The sequence below is a fragment of the Hyaena hyaena genome, unplaced genomic scaffold, assembly GCF_003009895.1.
Source record: "Hyaena hyaena isolate Hyena2069 unplaced genomic scaffold, ASM300989v1 scaffold_9, whole genome shotgun sequence".
In the NCBI taxonomy this organism is placed as follows: Eukaryota; Metazoa; Chordata; class Mammalia; order Carnivora; family Hyaenidae; genus Hyaena; species Hyaena hyaena.
The window spans coordinates 8,017,786-8,039,952 of NW_024080641.1; the positions used below are offsets into that span (position 1 = coordinate 8,017,786).

At 50.4% G+C, this 22,167-nt stretch overlaps 3 protein-coding genes across 3 annotated transcripts; 2 read left to right on the top strand and 1 right to left on the bottom strand.

The window, feature by feature from the left end:
- Window positions 1-1,153: 1,153 nt before the first annotated feature.
- On the bottom strand, window positions 1,154-2,998 carry LOC120242829 (interferon lambda-4-like). Its single transcript, XM_039248788.1, is given in 7 exon segments — window positions 1,154-1,252; window positions 1,427-1,501; window positions 1,741-1,820; window positions 1,823-1,946; window positions 2,379-2,554; window positions 2,699-2,786; window positions 2,993-2,998. Coding segments are annotated over 7 exon segments (648 nt in total).
- Window positions 2,999-14,240: 11,242 nt separating this feature from the next.
- LOC120242846 (interferon lambda-4-like) lies at window positions 14,241-15,831 on the top strand. Its single transcript, XM_039248814.1, is given in 6 exon segments — window positions 14,241-14,268; window positions 14,490-14,665; window positions 15,039-15,162; window positions 15,165-15,244; window positions 15,484-15,558; window positions 15,733-15,831. Coding segments are annotated over 6 exon segments (582 nt in total).
- A 2,822-nt stretch (window positions 15,832-18,653) lies between these two features.
- LOC120242850 (interferon lambda-3-like) lies at window positions 18,654-19,934 on the top strand. Its single transcript, XM_039248827.1, has 6 exons — window positions 18,654-18,663; window positions 18,755-18,930; window positions 19,212-19,289; window positions 19,411-19,554; window positions 19,667-19,750; window positions 19,836-19,934. Exons 1-6 carry the CDS (start codon window positions 18,654-18,656, stop codon window positions 19,932-19,934), a joined length of 591 nt encoding a protein of 196 aa, XP_039104758.1.
- Window positions 19,935-22,167: the final 2,233 nt, after the last annotated feature.

Consider the following 22,167-nt stretch of genomic DNA (forward strand, 5'->3'; position numbering starts at 1 on the left):
TCCCTGCTGGGCTGTGTGCTGGCAGCAGTAATGTTCCAGAATCTCTATCAGGGGACTGATGATTACTCCCTCCCACATCCTTTCTGGTTTAGGAATGGTAATAGCTTCTGGCCATTGGCTGGGCCTGGGATGCTTACCTTTGCTGGTTTCCTTTAACCATGAACATTGCTGCTTAAATAAATGCCTTACCTCATTCAACCTACCGACCATGACACTGGTGTGCTGCAGGGATCCTGGCTGATAGGCATGCCTATGCTAATCCTTAGAGGAATGGGAATCCTGTGATTGGTTTTAGACCCATCAAGATTCACCTAAGAATAACACAGGGGACGGGATCTGACAAAGAGACATGAGAAATCTGTGTTGGGCTGGGAAGAGCTGTGTCTCCTTTATCCATTTTAGAGATAAGACCCTAGGATAATACTTCCTCTCTTGTTTGACAGTTTACATGTTAATGCTTTTTTAAAAAAGTAATGCTAAATTGATTTAGTCTTGAGTCCTTATTCTGTGCCAGGGCCTATGCCTTAGCAGTTGGTATGACTGAACGCCTTTAATTCCCACCTGCCTGTTGAGGAAAGATATTAAAACTCTTTTATCAATTGGAAATGAAGAGTTGAAGTGATTTGCCCAAGATGATGCGGTAACTGAGCGGGCGGAGTTGAGATTCTAAGATCTCTCTGACTTCACAGTTCACATTTTTAACCACTACAACTATTCTGTCTTCTTTATCGTGCTGGAGATACTTCCACATCTCAGGTCAGGTGCGAATTGCTTTGCCTGTATTATTTCTAATCCACAAAAGGTATGAATACATGCACCATCTTCCCTGCCCCGCTGAGGTCTAACTCACCATCAGATCCCACCTAGACTCCCTCATCCACTCTTAGAAGCCAGTCCTCTCTCCTTTTTTGAGGCCCGAACCTTTAGAAACCTACATTGGAGCAGTGGCTTCCTGGCTTAAAACCCTGCAAGGCCTCCCCCTGTATCCACCAGGAAATCCAAGTGCTTTGAACACCTCACAGGCACCAGAGGACCTGGCCTCCGCGCCCACTGGCTGAGACACCGCTGCCGCCAGGGACCCTCAGAGGGCAGGGCCCGCGGCCTCCCGCCTGCAGAGCTTCGGCTTCGGGTCCCAGGCCGAGCCACGGCCGCATCACAGACAAGGCCCCGAGTCCGCCACCAGCCTCAGGTCCCACGTGAGCAGGCGCAGCAGGTTGAAGATGACGCTGGCTTCGTGGCACCCAGGCGAGACCTGGAACCCGGGAAGGAGGCGGAGCCGGGCTGAGCCACGAATTCCCTTTGGGACACACTCCCCTCCGAGTGCGCAGCGCCCCGAGCCTGAACTCCCATCGCGTCTCAGCCCCGCACCATCTCCCCCCTCCCCCCGCCCCTGCAGACTGACAGCTTCACGCGCCGCTGCACTCACAGCTCTGCGTGTCTGGGGACGCCTCCGCGGGGGCCGGAGGGACTTCCTCCAGGAGACCAGCTGCACCAGCCGGAGCTGCAAGGGGAACAGGAGGGACATGGAGACCACGAAGAGCCCAGTGTCGCTGGGACTCTGCCCGTGAGTGACTCCCACCACAGACCAAAGCCCGGATGGGGGGACACCGAGACGACGCGGATCGTGTCTGGGCCGGCTTTTCGGTTCGGGGGACAGATTGGCCAAGCGGGTGGGCCTCGCCTGGAGGTTCGGGGGTGCAGAGCGAGCCCGGGGGCACCGGGGGCGCGGGCGGTACTCACGCAGGCCCCCACGTCCCGCCGCGCGGCCGCCAGCAGCTCCAGGGTCGGGCCGGTGCCGGGAAACTTCCGGGAGCCGGCGGAGTTAGGCCGCCCTCAGGGCCCGCGCTGCCCCCCCGACGGCTCGCCCGCCTCACCCAGGGCCGCGGAGGATCCCTCCTTGGGCGGAAGGAGCAGTTGCGCGGCCTCCAGCTCAGAGTCTCCTCCTCCTGCGGGACAAGGGTCGGGGTGAGGCTGCCTCCTCGCTGCGCTCCCGAAGCGCTGGGAAGGCGGGGATTCCTACTCGTGGGACGCTCACGGCCGGGACGGTTGTGCGGACTGTGCACTGAAACCCATAGCTCTCGGAAGGCGTGAACGGTGGCTTGAAGGCACCCCGCGGTCGCCTAGCAGAGCCTTGCGCCCAGACGTGGAACCGACTCGGCCTGGAGGGGGCGCCCTTTGGGGACCGGCACAGAGGCAGTGCGTGTGCTGACCGCAGGGGGGACTCGCAGGTTCCCGCGGTCAGAATTCTGCCCTAAGACTCAAAGCGCGCCTGCTGGGCGCTGGGACGTAGGGGCCCTCGGGGACAAGGAGCAGCGGCTGAGAGCCCAGTTGGTCCTCGGTCTCTGGGGACCGGATGGGGAGGTCTGGGCGTCACTCACGTAGCGGTCTCTCAGCGCCTTGACCGCCGCCAGCACCCTGGGGTCCAGCGAGCGGTAGTGTGACAGCAGGCAGCGCCGGGGTGTCGCCGCGCCAGGGTCCGCCGCCTCGCTCACCGTCACCAAGACCCACAGCCCCGCGACCACCGTGGCTGCGCCCCTCGGCCCCATCTCTGGTTCTGCGCAAGGCGAGGGACCCAGAGTCCAAGCCCCTGCCTCTGCTTGGCCTCGCGCAGGGACTGATGCTCAGAGCGCGGGCCGGAGAGACGGACCAGCCCGGAGCCCTCTCGTGTGCCCTCGGCCCGTCTCTGCCCGCCGCTCACCTGCAGGGTGACCTCGGTGCCCCCTCGTGCTGCTGCGGCGCCCGCCTTCCTGCGTCCCCAGGCTGGAGCCCACCTTGGACAGCGGCGCCTGCAGGGTCCATGGGGCTTTTATGTGCGGGGCTGAGAGATGGTGAGCAACCGGACTTCCCCACCTCTCCCCGGCTAAGCTTTCCGAACGTCAGCGCCGGGGCGCCTGCCCGGGGCTGTGCCAGCGTGTCTCGGCCCCACAATGTGCCACCAGTTCTGGTCTCTGTTCCACCTGAATCCTCTTGTCATCAGCCTGGGTGGTCTTACCTCCATTCTAGTATACTAGGCAGCCTTTATATAGCACTTACTGTGTACTAGGCCCTGTTCTAAATCATCGATACACAGGTGGCACATTTAATGCTCCCACAGGACTCTGCAAGGGCTGCCCTACTATCGCCTCCATTGTGTAGATGCGAAAACTGAAGCGGAGTGAAGTGATGGAACTTTCCCAAGATACACAGTAAGTGGACAGTGGCTGGATTTGAACCTACTCAATGCCCAGCCCCAGGGCTTTCTCTGTAAGCCGTAACTGCCCCCACATATCTGATTCAGTCTTCTCCTGTCTCTCTATCTCTGTTCATCTCACTCCATTCCTCTTTCTCACCTCTGGAGAGGCCTCCCTTGTCTTTCTTTCCTGTTTCTGTCTCTGACTTTGTCTAGCTCCATATGTGTCTCATTCCTTTAGGTAGCAAACATCTAGCCTAGGATTTCTCTGTCTGCCTCAATCTCCTTATTTTAGTTTAAAGTCTACTACTTTGTTTTGTGATAGAATTAGCAATGCAGATTCATGGGATAAAGCTCAGAAAATACAGAAGTGGATAAAGGAGATAAAATCCCACCTATAACTTCATTACCTACCTCTCCCCCTTATCCTGGCTCTGGAACTATGTTTCCAGTGTGTAGAAAGTTTATGTCTGTTTATTTGTGCATAGGTTTTATGATTCCCAAAGTAACACATTCAGAGATTCAATCACTACAAACACATATGACTTGGAGAGTTAAAGGAAGTCTTTAATCGCACTTCTTGGGGGTAATTCTTTTTAACAATTAGTAGCAATTCTGTGTGCATGCACTCTCTCTCTCTCCCTCTCCCCACCCACTGTTTTTTTTTTCCTTCTTTCTTTCTAGGAGTAATTTCTCCTAAATTGAAACCAGGCTGTATACAGTGCGGTAAGCCTGCTTTTTATGTCTTACCAGTATCTGTCATTTGCATTTCTCTGCATCTTTAATTATACTGTATCGGTTAGGGCCCCAGCAGGAAACAGATGGCCCAATCAATTTAGGATAATTTGAGGTAGGCTTAATACCAAGAGTATTTACGAAGGGTTTGAGTAGTGGAGGTAAAAGCAAAGGGTAGTGCAAGGCCTTGGGCCCCTGGATGGGGGAACGATCTGTCATCCTTAGCCCTGAAGGGACAGGGGAGAGAGAGAGTAGTTACCTCACCTGGGAAGGGGAATCTTGTTCACAGGATGGACAAATAGACAAATCGTAGTGGCCTTGCAAGGAGGAAGCCTGGAGATGAAATATACTCTCACCTTTCAGAGGATGAATACTCTCCTTTCCTCTCCCTGGCCTTACTGCTAGGCTTCCAATGGACCCAACCCAACTGAAGCCAAAGGCCAGCCTCCTGGGGTCTGGCACAGGATGAAGCAGTGGGAAGAGAGAGGCTGGAGTGGCAATGGAAAACATCCCACACAGACCACTGTTGAGGCTTCCAGTCTAATGGGATCATTTAATAGCCAATAACCCTTCTTGGTGGGCACTGATGTTATTTCCAGGTTTTGTTAAAGCCATGGTTCTCAAGGCTTGTGGAGAAGGGAGAGAGCAAGTTTCTCATTCTCTTAACAGCTGAAGTTTTCAAGTTGAATAAAGATTAACTCATCAATTTTTTTCCTCTTAGGGACTGTACTTTCCGTGTACCTAGAAAGTCATCACCAAATCCAAGGTCCTCTAGATTTTCTCCTGTGCTGTGTTCTGGGAGTTTTATAGTTTTACACTTTATATTTAGATCTGTGGCATGTATTGAGTTAACTTTGTGAGACACGTAAGATCTGCATGTAGATCTGTGTTTTCTGCATGCGATGTCCACTTGTTTCAATACCATGTGTTGAGAAAACTGTTTCTCCACTGACTTGCCTTTGAGTCTTTCTCAAAGGTCATTGCCTATATCTGTGTGGGTCCATTCCTGGGCTCTCCACTCTGTTCTATTTATTTGTCCAGCCTTTCACCAACACCCCACTGTCTTCATTACTGCAACTGTATAGGGAGCCTTGAGGTCAGGTAGTGTCAGTCTTCCAACTCTGTTCTTTTCCTTTAACATTGCGTTAGCTGTTCTGGGTCCTTTGAATCTCTATATAGACTTTCAGTTTGTCAATATCCACAAAATAACTTGCTGTGATTTTGTTTGGATTGCATTGAATCTTACAGATTAAGTTGCAAAGAGCCGACATTTTGACAATATTGAGTCTTCCTATCCATGTACATGGAATATCTCCATTTTTAGATATTCTTTGATTTCTTTCATTAGAGTTCTGTAGTTTTTCTCACATAGATCTTGTTCATATTTCGTGAAGATCTGTAGCTAAGGGATACCTGAATGGTTCAGTCAGTTAAGCGTCTGACTCTTGATCTTGGCTCAGGTCATGATCTCATGGTTTGTGAGATCGAGCCCCATGTCAGGCTCTTTGCTGACAGTGTGGAGCCTGCTTGGGATTCTCTCTCTCTCTTCTCTCTCTCTCTCTCTCTCTGCTCCTCCTTCAAGCTCTCTTGCTCTTTGTCTCTCTCTCAAAAAAATAAATAAACCTGTAAAATTATTGGGACACCTGGGTGGCTCAGTTGGTTAAGTGGCCGACTTTAGCTCAGGTCATGAACTCACGGTCCATGAGTTTGAGCCCCGCGTTGGACTCTGGGCTGACAGCTCGGAGCCTGGAGCCTGCTTCAGATTCTGTGTCTCCATCTCTCTCTGCTCTCCCCTGCTCACACTCTGTCTCTCTGTCTCTCAAAAAATTAATAAATGATGGGGCGCCTGGGTGGCTTAGTCGGTTAAGCGTCCGACTTTCGCTTAGGTCATGATCTCGCGGTTTGTGGGTTCGAGCCCCACGTCAGGCTCTGTGCTGACTGCCAGTTCAGAGCCTGGAGCCTGTTTCAGTCTGTGACTCCCTCTCTCTCTGACCCTCCCCTGCTCATGCTGTCTCTCTCTCTCTCCTAGAAATAAATAAAACGTTTAAAAAAATTAATAAATGTTTAAAAAATTATTAAAAAATAAAATGAAAGGGCTGTATACTTTATTAAAAAAGATTTGTAGCTAAATATTTCATTTTGGGGGGTGTTAACATAAGTGGTGTTTTAAATTTCAAATTCAAGTTGTTTATTGCTTTTATACAAGAAAACCAGACTTTTGTACATTGACTGTGTCCTGCAGCCTTGCTTTAACCATGCCTTGGTTCAGAAATGTGTTTTTTATTACATAATATTAAATATACAGGACATAAATAATTAAATAAAGGACTATGAAGAACACTGATCATATTGAAGCAGTTACCAAAACATAAAAACAAGTTTGTGATAATACATATGCCTCTTTATTAATGCCTTAAATGATAAGATATTTCAATAGGTTTCACAACGACTACACTTGTGAGGTAGTAATGAGAGGAAATGATATGTGAAGATATGTGTCACATCTGAAATGTGCCATGAAAATATCTGCAGTTACTTTTAGCAACAAAGTCACAGGTTCTGCTAATATGATTGTATTTTGTTGCTTACATTCCTAACGGAAATACTAACTCTCAGTTAGAGGTTAGTGAAGATGAAAATGCATCTTTTTCTCGTGCAAGTTCACTCTCCCCTGAATCTTATTGTGGGGTGGTCCATGAGCCCCAGGTTAAGCTAGACCTGCAGCTGTTAAATAGAATGAAGTAGATCTGTATGTATTGATGTGGAGGAATCTTCACAATATATTATAGAGTGAAAAAAGTACACTGCTGGGGGGCCTGGGTGGCTCAGTCGGTTGAGCATCCAACTCCTGATATTGGCTCAGGTCATGATTTCAAGGTTCATGAGATCCAGCCCTATGTGGGGCTCTGTGCTGACAGCGAAGAGACTGTTTGGGACTCTCTCTCCCTCTCCTTCTCTGCCCCTCCCCCACTCACGTGCCCACATGCTTTCTCTCTCTCTCAAAATAAATAAAAACTCAAAAGAGAGAGACAGAGAAAGAGAGAGAGATAAGAGCTTTCCTAAGATCACACAGCCGAGTGGAAGCAGAGTTGAGATTTAAAAAAAAAAAAGTACACTGTCCAATACACAGAACGAGGCACTGCCTGTGTTCAGAAGTACTCCCGGATGCAAAAGCAGTTCAGTGGAGAAAAGTAGCCTTTCCCACCAACAGTGCCGAAGCAGTTGGACATCCGCAGGCCAAAAAGTGAACCTTGCTCTAAACTTCACACCTAAAATAAAAATTAACTCAAAATGAATCATGGACTTAAATGTAAACTATGAGGCTATAAGACTTTTAGGGAAAATGAAATGAAATGAAAATGAAATGAAAAAGAACATCTTTGGGATCCAGAGCTAGGCAAAGAGTTTTTAGATTTCACACCAGAGGCTCTGTAAGAAGAAAATTCATCAATTGGAGGTGATCGAAAACCTTTCCTCTGTGAAAGACCATGTTAAGAGCATGGAAAGCTGAGCTAGAGACTGGAAGAAAATATTTGCAAACTTCGTATTTGACCAAAGACTGGTATCTAGAATACAGAAAGAGCTCTCAAAACTCAGCAGTAAGAAATTAAACTGTCCAGGGGCACTTGGCTGGCTCAGTCAGCGGAGCATGTGACTCTTGATTTCTGGGTCGTGAGTTCAAACCCCATGTTGAGTGTAGAGATTACTTAAATAAAGCTTAACAAAAATTAAACAGGCAAAATGGGGAATGCACAAAAGACATAAAGAGACATTTCACCAAAAAGGATACACAGATGGGAAATTAGCACATGAAAAAACACACCATTAGCCATTAGAGAGATACTAATGATAACCACAATGAGAACTCATCGCACAGCTATCAGAATGGCTAAACCAGAAAATAATGACAACATCAAATGCTGGTGAGGATGTAGGAGAAGTTGATCACCCATTGTTGGTGTGAATGGAGACATGATCCGGCCACTCTGGAAGAAAGGATTGGCAGCTTCTTAAAAACAAACTAGACGTGCAACCACCACATAACCTAACAATGATCCCAGAGAAATGAAGACCTATGTTCCTACAACATCTTGCATGTGAACGTTTCTAGCAGTTTTATTTGTAACAGCCCCCAACTGGAAACAATCCAGATGTCCTTGAATAGTTAAACAGCTAAACAAACTATAGTACATGCATACAATGGAATACCATTCAGGACTACAGAGGAACAAACTTGTGATGTGCAACTATCTGTGTAAAGCTCCAGAGAATCATGCTGAGTGCAAAAAGCCCATCCCCCAAATTATAGACGATATGATTCAATGCCTATAACATTTTTGAAATAATAGAATTGTAGAAATGGAAAGCAGATAGAGGTGTCTGGGTGGCACAGTTGGTTGAGCATCTGACCCTTGATTTCAGCTCAGGTCATGATCCCAGGGTCATGGGATTGAGGCCCGCATTGGGCACTATGCTGAGTGTGGAGCCTGCTTTTGAGATTCTCTCTCTATCCCTCTGCTCCTCTCCCTGCTTGCTCTCTCGAAAGAAAGAAAGAAAGAAAGAAAGAAGAAAAAGAAATGGAGAGCAGATTAGTGTTTACAAGGGCTTAAGGAGGGGACGAAGGGGAATGAATGTGATTGTTGAAAAGCCAATATGGAGGACATTTATGGTGATGGAATTTTCTGTGTCTTGGCTGTATCACTGTAAAACTGTATTATACTTCTGCAAGATGTTACCATCAGGAGGAAACCAGGTAAAGGGCACACTGTATGCGAATCTAAAATTATGTGAAAATGAAAAGAACACAATCACACGCAAATATTATATGTTGCCTTGGGAGCTATTTGACGTACCTCAAAATGTGTAAAAAGGTATCCAAACATTTGTGTCCCAAAGAGATTAATAGTGGGGAGCCTCTGGGGAGGGCACAGGAACTAAGGAGATAATCCTTGGAATATTTAATCTCATCAATAATATTTTAGTTCCTTATGAGGAGAAGGAAATCTACCTGAGTAATTAAAAATTAAAACCAACTTGGAGCACCTGGCTGGCTACCTGTGGAGCACACAACTCTTGATCCCGGGATTGTGAGTTCTAGCCCCATGTTGGGTGTAGAGATTGCTTAAAAATAAAATAAAATAAATTTAAAATCAACTCATCGGATATGGGGGAAATGCTAGCTCATTAATTATTTAATTCCTGGTAGGATGAAACATTTTTGAGAACTTTCTCAGAGTTAGAGCTTGTTGATCTGACCTCTAGACCTGCTGATACAGGTGAGTAAAATGTTGGGCTGGCCCCCCAAGCTTCTGCTACTGTGCTACTGACCAGCTCTATTTTTGGCCTGTACTGGGCCTTCAGACCACATCTGTGAGGCTCCCCGGCTCTCTGGCTTGTGGTTGGGTTCAGCCCAGGAAAGGTACTGGCAGGAGATTGAAGGGAGGAGGTGAGCAAGGTTGGGGTATCTATTCTCCATTCTGCTGGTTCCTTCCCGTCAGGGCTGATGTCTGACAGTGGCTGTGTTCCTTTCCTCTGTCTCCAGCCTCATCTCTCAATTAATCTACGAGCTCTCCATGTTGCTGGCCTGTGGGTGCAACCCCATCCCTTGCTGGTTCCTTTAACTCGCCCACTTTTGGACATTTGGGTAGGTCACCTGCTTCTTATAATTTTCACTTTTTTCCCTGAGCTTTTTTCACTGTAATTTTTATTGAGATCACGGTAGCTTGGCATACTATGATAAGAAATAATACAGAGGGATTCTATGCGCTCTCCCCCCACCCCAGTGAAAACATCTTACAAAATTATAGTACAATACCACAATCAGGCAACTGACATTGACACAATCCACCTATCTTATTAAGAGGTCTGAGGGGCACCTGGGTGGCTCACTTGGTTGAGTGTCCAACTCTTGAATTCGGCTCAGTGTTGTGGGATCGAGCCCTGTGTCGGGCTCCACGCTGAGTGTGGAGCCTGCTTAAGATTTTCTCTCTCTCTCTCTCTCTCTCTCTCTCTCTTTGCCTCTTTTTCCGATCTTGTGTGTCTGTGCACAGAGAGAGAGTCTCTCAGAGGGAGAGAGAGAGAGATCCTCAGTTTTATTCATATATAGCATTACATGTGTACGCATTTAGTCCCACCCAATTTTATCACATGTGTAGCTTCATGTATCCACTACAGTCAAGACAAAACGATTCATTCACAAGGATCCCCGCATTGCTTTTTTTTATACCCACACCCGCCTGCCACTGTCCACAACCCACCTTGTCCCTAACCCCTGGCAGCCACTCATCTAGTCTCCAGTTCTAAAATATTCTCATTTCAAAAATATTGTATAATTAAGATCATGCAGTATGAAGTCATTTGGGATGGACTCTTCTCACGGAGTGTAATTCCCTGAAGAGCCATCCAGGTTTTTGCGTGTATCAATTATTCCTCCCTGAGTCGTGGTAGGTATGTAGCAGAACTCGTTTCACTCGTTGAAGGACATCTTGGTTATTTCTGGGGTTTGGCTCTTACTAATGATGTTGCTATGGATATTTGCATGCAGGTTATTGGATGGACATATATTTTCATTTTCCTGGAGTGACTGTCCCGGAGAGCAGTTGCTGGCTTGACTACCAGTTGCATGTTTTATGAGAAGCCCACCAACCTCTTTTTCAGAATAGCCCTACCAATTTTACATTCCTACCAGCCACGTAGGACTGATCCAACTTCTCAATCGTGTTTGAGTTGGACTCACAAATAAGTGCTCCAGAGATTTTTTGGTTATTCTTCCTAAAATGTTTGAAGCAGCTTTTGTAACAGAGTGTGGGTCACACACAGTGGGCCACAAGAAAACTTTCTCATAGATTGGTATTTGTCTTAGTCCAGTGGGCCACTATAACAAAACAGACTGGGTGCTTTATAAACAACAGAATTTTTTTTAAGTTTTCTTTTTTTCTTCTTCAAGTTTTCTTCCAACGCGGGGCTCGAACTCACAACCCCCAAGATTAAGCGTTGCCTGCTCTTCTGACTGAGACAGCCAGGTGCCCCCAGAATTTCTTTTTCACAGTGCTAGGGGCTGGGAAGTCCAAGATTAAGTGCCTGCATGGTCAGGTAAGGGCCGTCTTCTGGGAGGCAAAGTTCTCACATGGGGGAAGGGAGCATGGGAGCTCTGTGGGGTCTCTCTCACAAGAGGACTGACCCCATTCATGACTTAATTACCTCCCAAAGGTGCCACCAACCAATACCATCATCTTTGTTGATGAGGATTTCAACATAGAAATTTTGAGGGGATAAATGTGCAAGAGTACTAAATGTAATTTTCTACTGCACGTAACTTGAGCTCAATGGCCTGCACTGTGGTGCTCATAGCTGGATTCTGGACTGTCCAGAGCCTGTGTCTGCTGCTTCCTTGGGTCCAACCCCGAGTGCTCCACCCCTCCTGCAGTTACCAATCTTACTTGTACTTCTTTGGTCTTTGAAGACAGGTGGTTGCTCTTCAGCCCCACAGTATATATTAGTTAAGGACACCGTTGGTGGCAAATAACCAGAAACCCAACTCTAGCCGGCTTGGACGATGGACAGTTTATGGACTTATAAAACCAGAACTCGGGAGTTAAGGTGAGGCTTCAGGTAAGGTTTGATCCCGTAGGACAACACGAACCTCCCAGTTTCGTTGGCTTCATCTTTCGGGTTTCCCTTCCACGGGTGGGGAAACTGTTCACCCTTACGCATTCCAGGATGGGTGGTAAGAACTCCCTTGTTTTTACTCTCCCTCCTTCTTCAGTAGAGGTAGAAGACAGCCTCTTTGCCCAAGATGTCTGATTGATTGCACTCACATGTCCACAACAAACCTGATCGGATCGCTGGAGCCAGGGATCCTACTGTGGTAAATGGCTGTAGCCAGGTCACATATCCCATCCCAGTGATGGGGGTGGGGGGCCAAGTCACCTTCCCAAAACGATCTGAACCTCCTATTGAAATGGGGGATGTGGGGATGGGTAGGGAGAGGTAATGAAAGCTTGGAAAGGACTGCATGAAACCTTTGGGGGATCCTTTTTTTTTTTTTTTAATATTTTTGTTTATTTCTAGGAGAGAGAGAGAGAGAGAGCGTGAACAGGGAAGGGTCAGAGAGAGAGGGAGACACAGACTCTGAAATAGGCTCCAGGCTCTGAGCTGGCAGTCAGCACAGAGCCCGACGTGGGGCTCGAACCCACGAACCGCGAGATCATGACCTAAGCGAAAGTCGGACGCTCAACTGACTAAGCCACCCAGGCGCCCCTTGGGGGATCCTTTCTTTTTTTTTTTTATTTCTAGGAGAGAGAGAGAGACAGCGTAAGCAGGGGAGGGTCAGAGAGAGAGGGAGTCACAGACTGAAACAGGCTCCAGGCTCTGAGCTGGCTGTCAGCACAGAGCCCGACGTGGGGCTCGAACCCACGAACCGCGAGATCATGACCTAAGCGAAAGTCGGACGCTTAACCGACTAAGCCACCCAGGCACCCCTTGGGGGATCTTTTCTAACATTTCCATAGAATTTCTCTCATGATTTTTTGGAGTTCTTACATTCCTTGTTGGTTTTTTAAAAATGTTTATTTATTTAAGAGAAAGAGTGTGTGTGTGCGTGCCCATGCATATACATGTGGGAGTGGGGAGAGGCAGAGAGAGAGAGAGAGAATCCCAAGAATCCCAAGCAGCAGGCCCTGAGCTAATTGGGGTGGGGGAAGGGGGAGGTTTGATTCCATGAACTTGAGATCACGACCTTTGCTGAAATCAAGAGTCAGACGATAACTGCCCAGAGTTCTTACATATCAACCATTTTGATGTTTCTTAAAAGCTTTATGCCTTTGAATAAGAAAATATATGCTGAAAATGCAAAATAATATTCTCATTAATGCTGAGGAAGACCTACATTTGAAAAAGTCACAACTTGCCTGTAATTATCAATATTTATTAATGGACTTAATTATAATAAATTAGAGGTGGTCCCATGGAGGAAGCTTGACTGAACTTGGCCAAAGCATACCTAAGCTATTCTGTACACAGATCAGTCTATACAGATGTGAGAGCAGCACGGATAATAACACCGGGTGTCCCAAAGCCACATCTCCAAGCTGTGGGAGCGCAGGCAGGACTCATTCTCTCTGTACCTCAGCTTCCTCCCCAATAAAATGTCAGCTAATAAGAGGACCTGTGTGGTAATGCTGCTGGGGAGAATAAAACACTAAATACAAGAGAAGAGCTTTAAGTGGGGCCCAGCACAGGGGAAGGTTTAGTACAAAATAGCCGTGATTATTAACAATGACTGAAAAACACATGTATGTAATTCTACTTTTCTTCCAGTATTTAAAAAAAATTTTTTAAGTGTTTATTTTATTTTTGAGAGAGACAGAGCGCCAGCCAGGAAGGGGCAGAGAGAGAGGAAGACACAGAATCCGAAGCAGGCTCCAGGCTCTGAGCTGTCAGCACAGAGCCCAACGCAGGGCTTGAACTCATAAACTGCGAGATCATGACCTGAGCCGAAGTCAGCTTAACCGACTGAGCCACCCAGGTGCTCCTGTAATTCCATTTTTCAACAGCAACTCACATTTATTATTGGCAAAGGAACACATATCATTTAATAACAGACCAAGGAAGCCACAGTTTGTCAAAGACCTGGATGAGGAAAACCCGAGAGAACCCAGAGGGAATATTCAGGACAAGAAAGAAAGATAAACAGGGAAAGACAAGGGGTACCTGGGTGGCTCAGCAGTTAAGCATCAACTTTGATTTCCGCTCAGGTCATGATCTCAGGTCTGTCTACTGCAGCCCTACGTGGGGCTGTGCGCTGACAGCTCAGAGCCTGCTTGGGATTCTCTCTCTGTCTCTCTGTCTCTCTCTCTCTCTCCCTGCCCTCTCTACCACTCTCAAAATAAATAAAATTTTTAAAAACTTTTAAAAAACCATGATGCTTCTTGGAAAAAAAGAAAACAGAAACAGAGGAACACAAGAATGTGAAGCACAAAATCCACTGCCCACAGGGCACGAGAAGCCCCCAGCACGAGCTCCCTGCGGCAGGCACTGGTGTGGCGACACCTGCCACTGGGAAAGGAAGGAAAAGCTGTGTTTCCAGTTCCTTCCTAGAGTGCAGAAGAATGACCAACGCAGGCGGGCGAGACAAACAGCTGTCCAGAAAACAGCCCACAAGCGGTTGGCTCAGGACAGAGGCTTGGAGCCGCGCCGCGGCTGGCAGCGTCCCGCAAGCGGGTAAAGTCCTCAGCCCCGGGCAGGCGCCCCGGCGCTGACGTTCGGAAAGCTTAGCCGGGGAGAGGTGGGGAAGTCCGGTTGCTCACCATCTCTCAGCCCCGCACATAAAAGCCCCATGGACCCTGCAGGCGCCGCTGTCCAAGGTGGGCTCCAGCCTGGGGACGCAGGAAGGCGGGCGCCGCAGCAGCACGAGGGGGCACCGAGGGTGCGCACCCTGCAGGTGAGCGGCGGGCAGAGACGGGCCGAGGGCACACGAGAGGGCTCCGGGCTGGTCCGTCTCTCCGGCCCGCGCTCTGAGCATCAGTACCTGCGCGAGGCCAAGCAGAGGCAGGGGCTTGGACTCTGGGTCCCTCGCCTTGCGCAGAACCAGAGATGGGGCCGAGGGGCGCAGCCACGGTGGTCGCGGGGCTGTGGGTCTTGGTGACGGTGAGCGAGGCGGCGGACCCTGGCGCGGCGACACCCCGGCGCTGCCTGCTGTCACACTACCGCTCGCTGGACCCCAGGGTGCTGGCGGCGGTCAAGGCGCTGAGAGACCGCTACGTGAGTGACGCCCAGACCTCTCCATCCTGCCCCGAGGGCCCCTGGTTTCCAGCGCCCAGCAGGCGCGCTTTGAGCCTTAGGGCAGACTTCTGACCACGGAAACTTTCAGGTCGCCCCTGGGGTCAGCACACGCACGGCCTCTGTGCCGCCCCCTCCAGGCCGAGTCGGTTCCACGTCGGGGTGCAGGGCTCCGCAAGGTGGCTGCGGAGTGCCTTCAAGCCACCGTTCACGCCTTCCGAGAGCTCCGGGGTTCTGTGCACAGTCCGCACAACCGTCCCGGCAGGGAGCGTCCCACGCGTAGGAATCCCCGCCTTCCCAGCGCTTCCGGAGCGCAGCGAGGAGGCTCAGTCTCACCCCGACCCTTGTCCCGCAGGAGGAGGAGACCCTGAGCTGGAGGCCGCACAACTGCTCCTTCCGCCCAAGGAGGGATCCTCCGCGGCCCTGGGTGAGGCGGGCGAGCCGTCGGGGGGGCAGCGCGGGCCCTGAGGGCGGCCTAACTCCGCCGGCTCCCGGAAGTTACCCGGCACCGGCCCGACCCTGGAGCTGCTGGCGGCCGCGCGGCGGGACGTGGGGGCCTGCGTGAGTACCGCCCGCGCCCCCGGTGCCCCCGGGCTCGCTCTGCACCCCCGAACCTCCAGGCGAGGCCCACCCGCTTGGCCAATCTGTCCCCCGAACCGAAAAGCCGGCCCAGACACGATCCGCGTCGTCTCGGTGTCCCCCCATCCGGGCTTTGGTCTGTGGTGGGAGTCACTCACGGGCAGAGTCCCAGCGACACTGGGCTCTTCGTGGTCTCCATGTCCCTCCTGTTCCCCTTGCAGCTCCGGCTGGTGCAGCAGGTCTCCTGGAGGAAGTCCCTCCGGCCCCCGCGGAGGCGTCCCCAGACACGCAGAGCTGTGAGTGCAGCGGCGCGTGAAGCTGTCAGTCTGCAGGGGCGGGGGGAGGGGGGAGAAGGAGCGGGGCTGAGACGCGATGGGAGTTCAGGCTCGGGGCGCTGCGCACACGGAGGGGAGTGTGTCCCAAAGGGAATTCGTGGCTCAGCCCGGCTCCGCCTCCTTCCCGGGTTCCAGGTCTCGCCTGGGTGCCACGAAGCCAGCGTCATCTTCAACCTGCTGCGCCTGCTCACGTGGGACCTGAGGCTGGTGGCGGACTCGGGGCCTTGTCTGTGATGCGGCCGTGGCTCGGCCTGGGACCCGAAGCCGAAGCTCTGCAGGCGGGAGGCCGCGGGCCCTGCCCTCTGAGGGTCCCTGGCGGCAGCGGTGTCTCAGCCAGTGGGCGCGGAGGCTCTGGAGATTCTCAGCCTCGGTTGGCTGGACCTCGACTGGGTGCAAGGGGTGCGGACACTTTCCCCAAGGCCAGAACGAGTTCCCTGAGATGCAGCGATATTTCTGTGGGACACATGATCTTCCAGGCACCTGGTGTGACAGGAAGGGACTTGAGTCCAGAGTCCGCCTTGACTCCCACCTACCATATACCAGGTTCTACTTCTGTGGTTCCCAGAAGCCCAGAGGCCCTCTCTGGGGAGAGGTCCCAGCCCCTGATTACAACCTTCAACTCCCACTTTGTAATTATCTGAATATGTGACTCTTGAATCTCCCCAATGGGGAGGCTGCATTCATTCCCTGAGGGATTTACTAGTGGAAAGGCCGAAAGCCCTTAAATTATTGTAGTTTTGTTTTGTTTTGTTTTTAATTTCTGTTACTTATGTATGTTTTGTATTTGCAAACTTCTTGTGTATATCTGCTATTCTGTCTGCTGGTGTTAATTTATGGTCAGTTATTAAATATTATTGCATTTGCATTGGTTGTTCCCCTGTGACTGTTTTTGGGGTGCACTGTCCAGTAAAAGAAACGCTGAGCCAGGGAAATCAGGCCACTTGAACTTCAGTTCTGACCTTGCCATTTAATGATGGCTTAACTCTGGGCAAATTGCTTCTCTCTGAGCCTCGGTTTTCTCATCTATGCAATGATATTATGATGCTGTCCTTACAAATGAGTAATGTATATTGAAATAGTGTTTATAAAGCTTTCAGGTGAGGTCATAGTGTGGTCTTAATAAATGGTCTCCATTTAAAAAACCACACACAGGGAAGTACACACACAATTGTGCTTTTTAAACTTGTCTAGATTTGTGGGCTGGCAATTTCGGTTGCTAACTGCGTTCCTCATTCTCAAGGTCACATAGCTAGTGAGAGGCAGAGCCAGGTCTGAACCCCAGACCCTTTAGTTTCCAAACCTATGCTCTTAGTCACCCACGCTGAACTTCCCTTCTAAGAAAAACAAGTATGAAGCTTAGGAATTTTGAGACGATCTACCCATTTTCAGAATTAAGACCCTTGCAATGGACAGAAATTGACCAATGCCCTGGTAGGTGACTGGGGTACATCCCTGCTCTTGGTTTTGAAACATGTTTCTGTATCAGAGCTCAAAGATGTTCCTGACCGAGGACTTCTGTCTACGTTTTTTCTGGAATCATGAATGAGGGAAGGACAGGGTGAGGGTGGGGATCAAGGGTCAAAAAGGACCCAACACTTTCTCTCCAAAAAATTATCACTTCCAGGTCCAGAAGATCTAGCTGCACAAAGGCCAGAGACTGCAGTGGTTACTGTCCGGGTGTCAAAGTTCATTAAATTCCTGCCCTCATCACTTATTTGCTGTGTGACCTTGGGCAGGTCTCCTAACCTCTCTGAGTCCCTGCGGGTTACCATTTATTTACAATGTAGGCGAAGTACAATGTGCACTTGGTGTCACCATGGGTGTTCAATACTGCATTGTGGCAAAGCTTCTGTGCCCTGGTGAGATATATAAGTGGTCAGCAAAAGCGGGGTGGGGGGAGTTGTCTCTGTTTCCCATTTGCACTGACTGCTGCCTTTCCCCAGAAGGCTCCTCCCTCAGATCTTCACATAGCTCCCTCCCTCCCTTCCTTTAGGCTTGTGCTCGCTGTCACTTTCTCAGGCCATCTCATTTATCCCGCACTCTGCTCTCATCTCTGCATTCATTTCCCCCATTTTCTGTTACCTGTCATAATACACACCACACGCTCCCCACCCCCCACCCCTGGACACTGTCCATTACTCCTCTCTAGCAATAAGCTCTATGAAGGATTGTTTCATGTTTGTTTGTTTTCAGTGATCGATGCCTGGCGCCTTGATCAGTGCCTGACAAAATGGGGGCTGAATAAGTACTCGGTGAATAGATGAAGGCATTTGTCACAACTGGTGACCAGCTGGTTGCCTTGAAGTCCTTGGGCGCATCCCATTCCTTAGCAGAGCGTCAGATTCCTGGGTCTTTCTGTGCCTGGACAAGGGAAGATGTTCGCACAAGCTCTTCTATCAGTCAACAGCAGGTGAGGACAGGTGGGGACGAGTTAATGTCCTCTCAGTTCTTGGGTGCTTAGCTCTCTGGGCCTGCACCAGCCAGCCTCTCCCTGTCCCTAAACGGCCTCCCTCCGGCAAGTTTCAAGTTCTCTGTGGCACCACTCCCTAAGGGTGCCTTTCCACTCCCTTCCTTATAGTAAGGAGTCCTGTAGAAAGGCGAGTCTCTCCGTCCCCTCCCACCCCAGTCCTGAAGCCAGCCCCCTCAGGGACCGTGACCCCTCCCGGGGGGGGGGGCCGGAGCTGCCCCAGCGCTGAGGATTCACCTTCGGAACTCACCTTCGCGTAGACACACACTGAATCAGAGTCCAGTTTCTCTTTCGCTCCAGGTGCTCAGCTGGCTCCGGGCTTCCCCAGCCCGGGGGCCTCCCCTGGCGGCGAAAGTTTTTCCCTTTTCCCACATCAGCCGGAATTGCCAGTCTGTCCAGGTTAAAAGCTGCACCATGGGACTCAGGCAGGAATCACATCTCAGACAGAAGCTGCAAGTCCCCACTTGCCACAGAGCAGTCAGCTGGGATCCGGGAGAGGGTACCAAACAGGACTGAGTGAGGACCCCCGGGTGACTGCCTCTTTGACATTTGGAGTCCCCCAGCTGCTGAGGAAGACCAGATTCCAGGAATGAAGCCGGGTGAGCCCCACAGCACCGTCCACAGCCCGCACCTCCCCAGAGCCCTTTGATACTGGCTGAGCCCCCACCTTTCTGTCCTTCCGGAACACAGATCCAGCTGTGGCACGCGCGCTGGCGCTCATTGCTGTGGTCGTGACTGGGACAGGAGCAGCCGCAGGCCCGCAGCCCCTGAGGCACCTCCCGGATGCTGGGGGCTGCAACCTGGCCCAGTTCAAGTCTCTGTCCCCTCAAGAGCTGCAGGCCTTCAAGAAGGCCAAGGACACTTTTGTGAGTCTCCCCACTGCCCCACCTGCTGCGGGCTAACCTCCACCCCTCTCTCTGTGGGTTACCTCCCCGCACTGCCCCAGCGGGGGACCTGCACCCTTCTCTCACTGGGCTAACCCCCCTCCCCAAGCCCTGCAGTGGGCAGACTCCCCTTCTCCTGCCCTGGAGAAGCTCCTCTCTCCTTTTGCAAGTTCACCTCTTGCTGTTAGCATTATCCAGTGCTACTGGGGTGCTCTCCCCTCCGTCCCTCCTGCCGGGGGCTGATCTCTGCCTCTGCTCTCCAGGAAGTGTCACTCTCCTTGAAGGCCTGGACCTGCTGCCTCCGCCTCTTCCCCAGGACCTGGGACTTGCAGCAGCTGCAGGTGAGGGGACAGTCAGGCCCACCCCCGCCCTCACCTGGCCCCTTCCCCCTCTTCTCACCGTCTCTCTCTCCTCGCCCTCCCAACCTGCTCTCTCTCACTTGCCGCTGTCTCCGGTCCCCAGGTGTGGGAGCGTCCGGTGGCCTTGGAGGCTGAGCTGGCCCTGACGCTGAAGGTCTTGGGGAGCATGGCTGACGCGTCCCGGGGGGACATCCTGGACCAGCCCCTTCACACACTGCGCCACATCCACTCCGAGCTCCAGGCCTGTGTGAGTGCTCGGGGCACCCAGGCTGTGGTCTTCGCTCCCACCACCCGCTCCCACCACCCAAATGTCCCCCTTCGTCTCAGGCCCTGACTCACACACTGTCCTCTGCCCCCAGGTCTCGGCTCAGCCCAGTGCAGGCTCCCGGCCCCGGGGCCGCCTCCACCACTGGCTGCACCGTCTCCACGAGGCCCCGAAGAAAGTGAGTGACCCGTGCATGTGTGAGCACAGCTGGGTGCCCAGATGATAGGCAGCCACTGACCCCTCCCTCCCCCCCTCCCCCTCAGGAGTCGCTTGGCTGCCTGGAAACCTCTGTCATGTTCAACCTCTTCCGCCTCCTTACCAGGGACCTGAAATGTGTCGCCGGTGGAGACCTGTGCGTGTGACCCCTGACACCCACCGGCACCCTGTCCCATCTTAGATATTATTTATGCATCAACCAGTTTCCTAATTTATTGCCACCAAATCATTATTTATGAATTCATGTGCGTGAATTCTCAAACTTGGACCTGATAAAATGTTTATTTTTCTACTTTTTATAAAAATCGTGCAATTGGGGCGCCTGGGTGGCTTAGTCGGTTGAGCGTCCGACTTTCGCTTAGGTCATGATCTTGCGGTTCGTGGGTTCGAGCCCCGCGTCGGGCTCTGTGCTGACTGCCAGCTCAGAGCCTGGAGCCTGTTTCAGTCTGTGACTCCCTCTCTTTGACCTCTCCCCCTGCCCCCGCTCACGCTGTCTCTCTCTCCTAGAAATAAATAAAACATTAAAAATATTTTTTTGATTAAAAAAATGTTTTTTTCAACTATGTGGATGGAACTAGAGGGTATCATGCTAAATGAAATTAGTCAGAGAAAGACAAATATCATACGACTTCACTCTTTTTTTTTTTTTTTACAAATAGTTTATTGTTAAGTTGGTTTCCATATAACACCCAGTGCTCATCCCCACAAGTGCCCTCCTCCACGCCCATCTCCCCCCTCCTCCCCACACCTATCAGTCCTCAGTTTGTTCTCATTCGAGAGTCTCTCATGGTTTGCCTCCCTCCCTCTCCCCCACCATTTCCCCCCTTCTTCTCCCCCATGGTTTTCCGTTAAGTTCCTCCTAATCCATATGACTTCACTCTGATGAGGAATTTAAGATTCCTTTAAGATTCTCTCTCAAGAGATTAAGATTCTATCTCTTAAGATTAAGATTGTGTTTATATTAATTTTTATTTATTTTTGAAAGAGGGACAGAGTGCCTGGGTGGCTCGGTTGGTTAAGTGTCCGACTTCAGCTCAGGTCATGATCTCACGGTTTGTGGGTTTGGGCCGCACATGGGGCTCTGTGCTGGCAGCTAGCTCAGAACCTGGAGCCTGCTTCAGATTCTGTATCTTCCTCTCTCTCTGACCCTCCTCTGCTCGTACTGTCTCTCTCTCTTTCTCAGAAATAAATAAAACATTTACAAATTAAAAAAGAGAGAGAGAGAGTGCAAGTGGGAGAGGGGCAGAGAGAGAGGGAGACAGAATCTGAAGCAGCTCCAGGTTCGGAGCTGTCAGCACAGAGCCCGATGCAGGGCTTGAACCTACGAACCGTGAGGTCATGACCTGAGCTGAAGTCGGATGCTTCACCAAACTAAACCCCCCAGGTGCCCCAAGATTAAGATTTTTAATCTTAAGGCTCTCTTTCTCTCCATCTGTCTCTCTTCCTCTCTTGGGTGCTCTCTCTCTAAAATAATAAAAAAATAATAAGATCTTTCATCGTATTGAATGAGAAAGTCTGGAATAGCAGGCCGCATGTGAAGCTATGTTGCACTTGAAATGTAGCTGGTATAAGTTGACCTGTGCTCCAACTACAGAATATCCTGCAGAAATTGAGGGATTTTTATTTTATTTTATTTTATTTTAATGTTTATTTCTTGGAGAGAGAGAGAGAGACAGCGTGAACAGGGGAGGGTCAGAGAGAGAGGGAGTCACAGACTCTGAAACAGACTCCAGGCTCTGAGCTGGCAGTCAGCACAGAGCCCGACGCGGGGCTCGAACCCACGAACCGCGAGATCATGACCTAAGTGAAAGTCGGACGCTTAATCGACTAAGCCACCCAGGCGCCCCGAGGGATTTTTATTTAAAAAAAAAATGTTTTTTCCACATGGAGACTTGCCAAGTTTCCCACCTAAAGTTACTCTTTTTCTCTTTGTAACAAGGGAGTAAGTGGGGAGATTTTGAGACTAGGTAAGTACGTATTCCTTCTTATTCCTTCTCCATCTCTGACCCATTCGTGTTGGTATCCATTGATGCTGTTTGCCGGCCACTATTAGGACAAGCAGTGATTCTCTTTCTACACGTATCAGCTGGCATTCTACTGTCAGAAAGAGCTTTTCTCTTCTCTGTCATTTATGAATTTGCCGACTGACTTCTGTCAACACGGACTCATGACTCCTTATTTTATTCGGTGGCTTGTAATCCTTTGCTATCATTTATTTTGGTATTTCAGTTGTCCTGGATTAGGTCAATGGGATTCAAGAGGGTGCCTGTGGGCGTTTGTGTGTTCCCATCATTCTTTGAGCACCGCCTTGCTTTCTGGAGTAAAATTTTTAGTAATCCTTCCCCCCTCCCCTCCACCCCCCCACCCCCCACCGCTCCA

Bases quoted from the DNA above. Each gene is read 5' to 3' on its own strand.
- LOC120242850 (XM_039248827.1), top strand. The intron at 19,555-19,666 runs GTGAGTGCTCGG...CTCTGCCCCCAG, and splicing joins ACTCCGAGCTCCAGGCCTGT to GTCTCGGCTCAGCCCAGTGC. The intron at 19,751-19,835 runs GTGAGTGACCCG...CCTCCCCCTCAG, and splicing joins TCCACGAGGCCCCGAAGAAA to GAGTCGCTTGGCTGCCTGGA.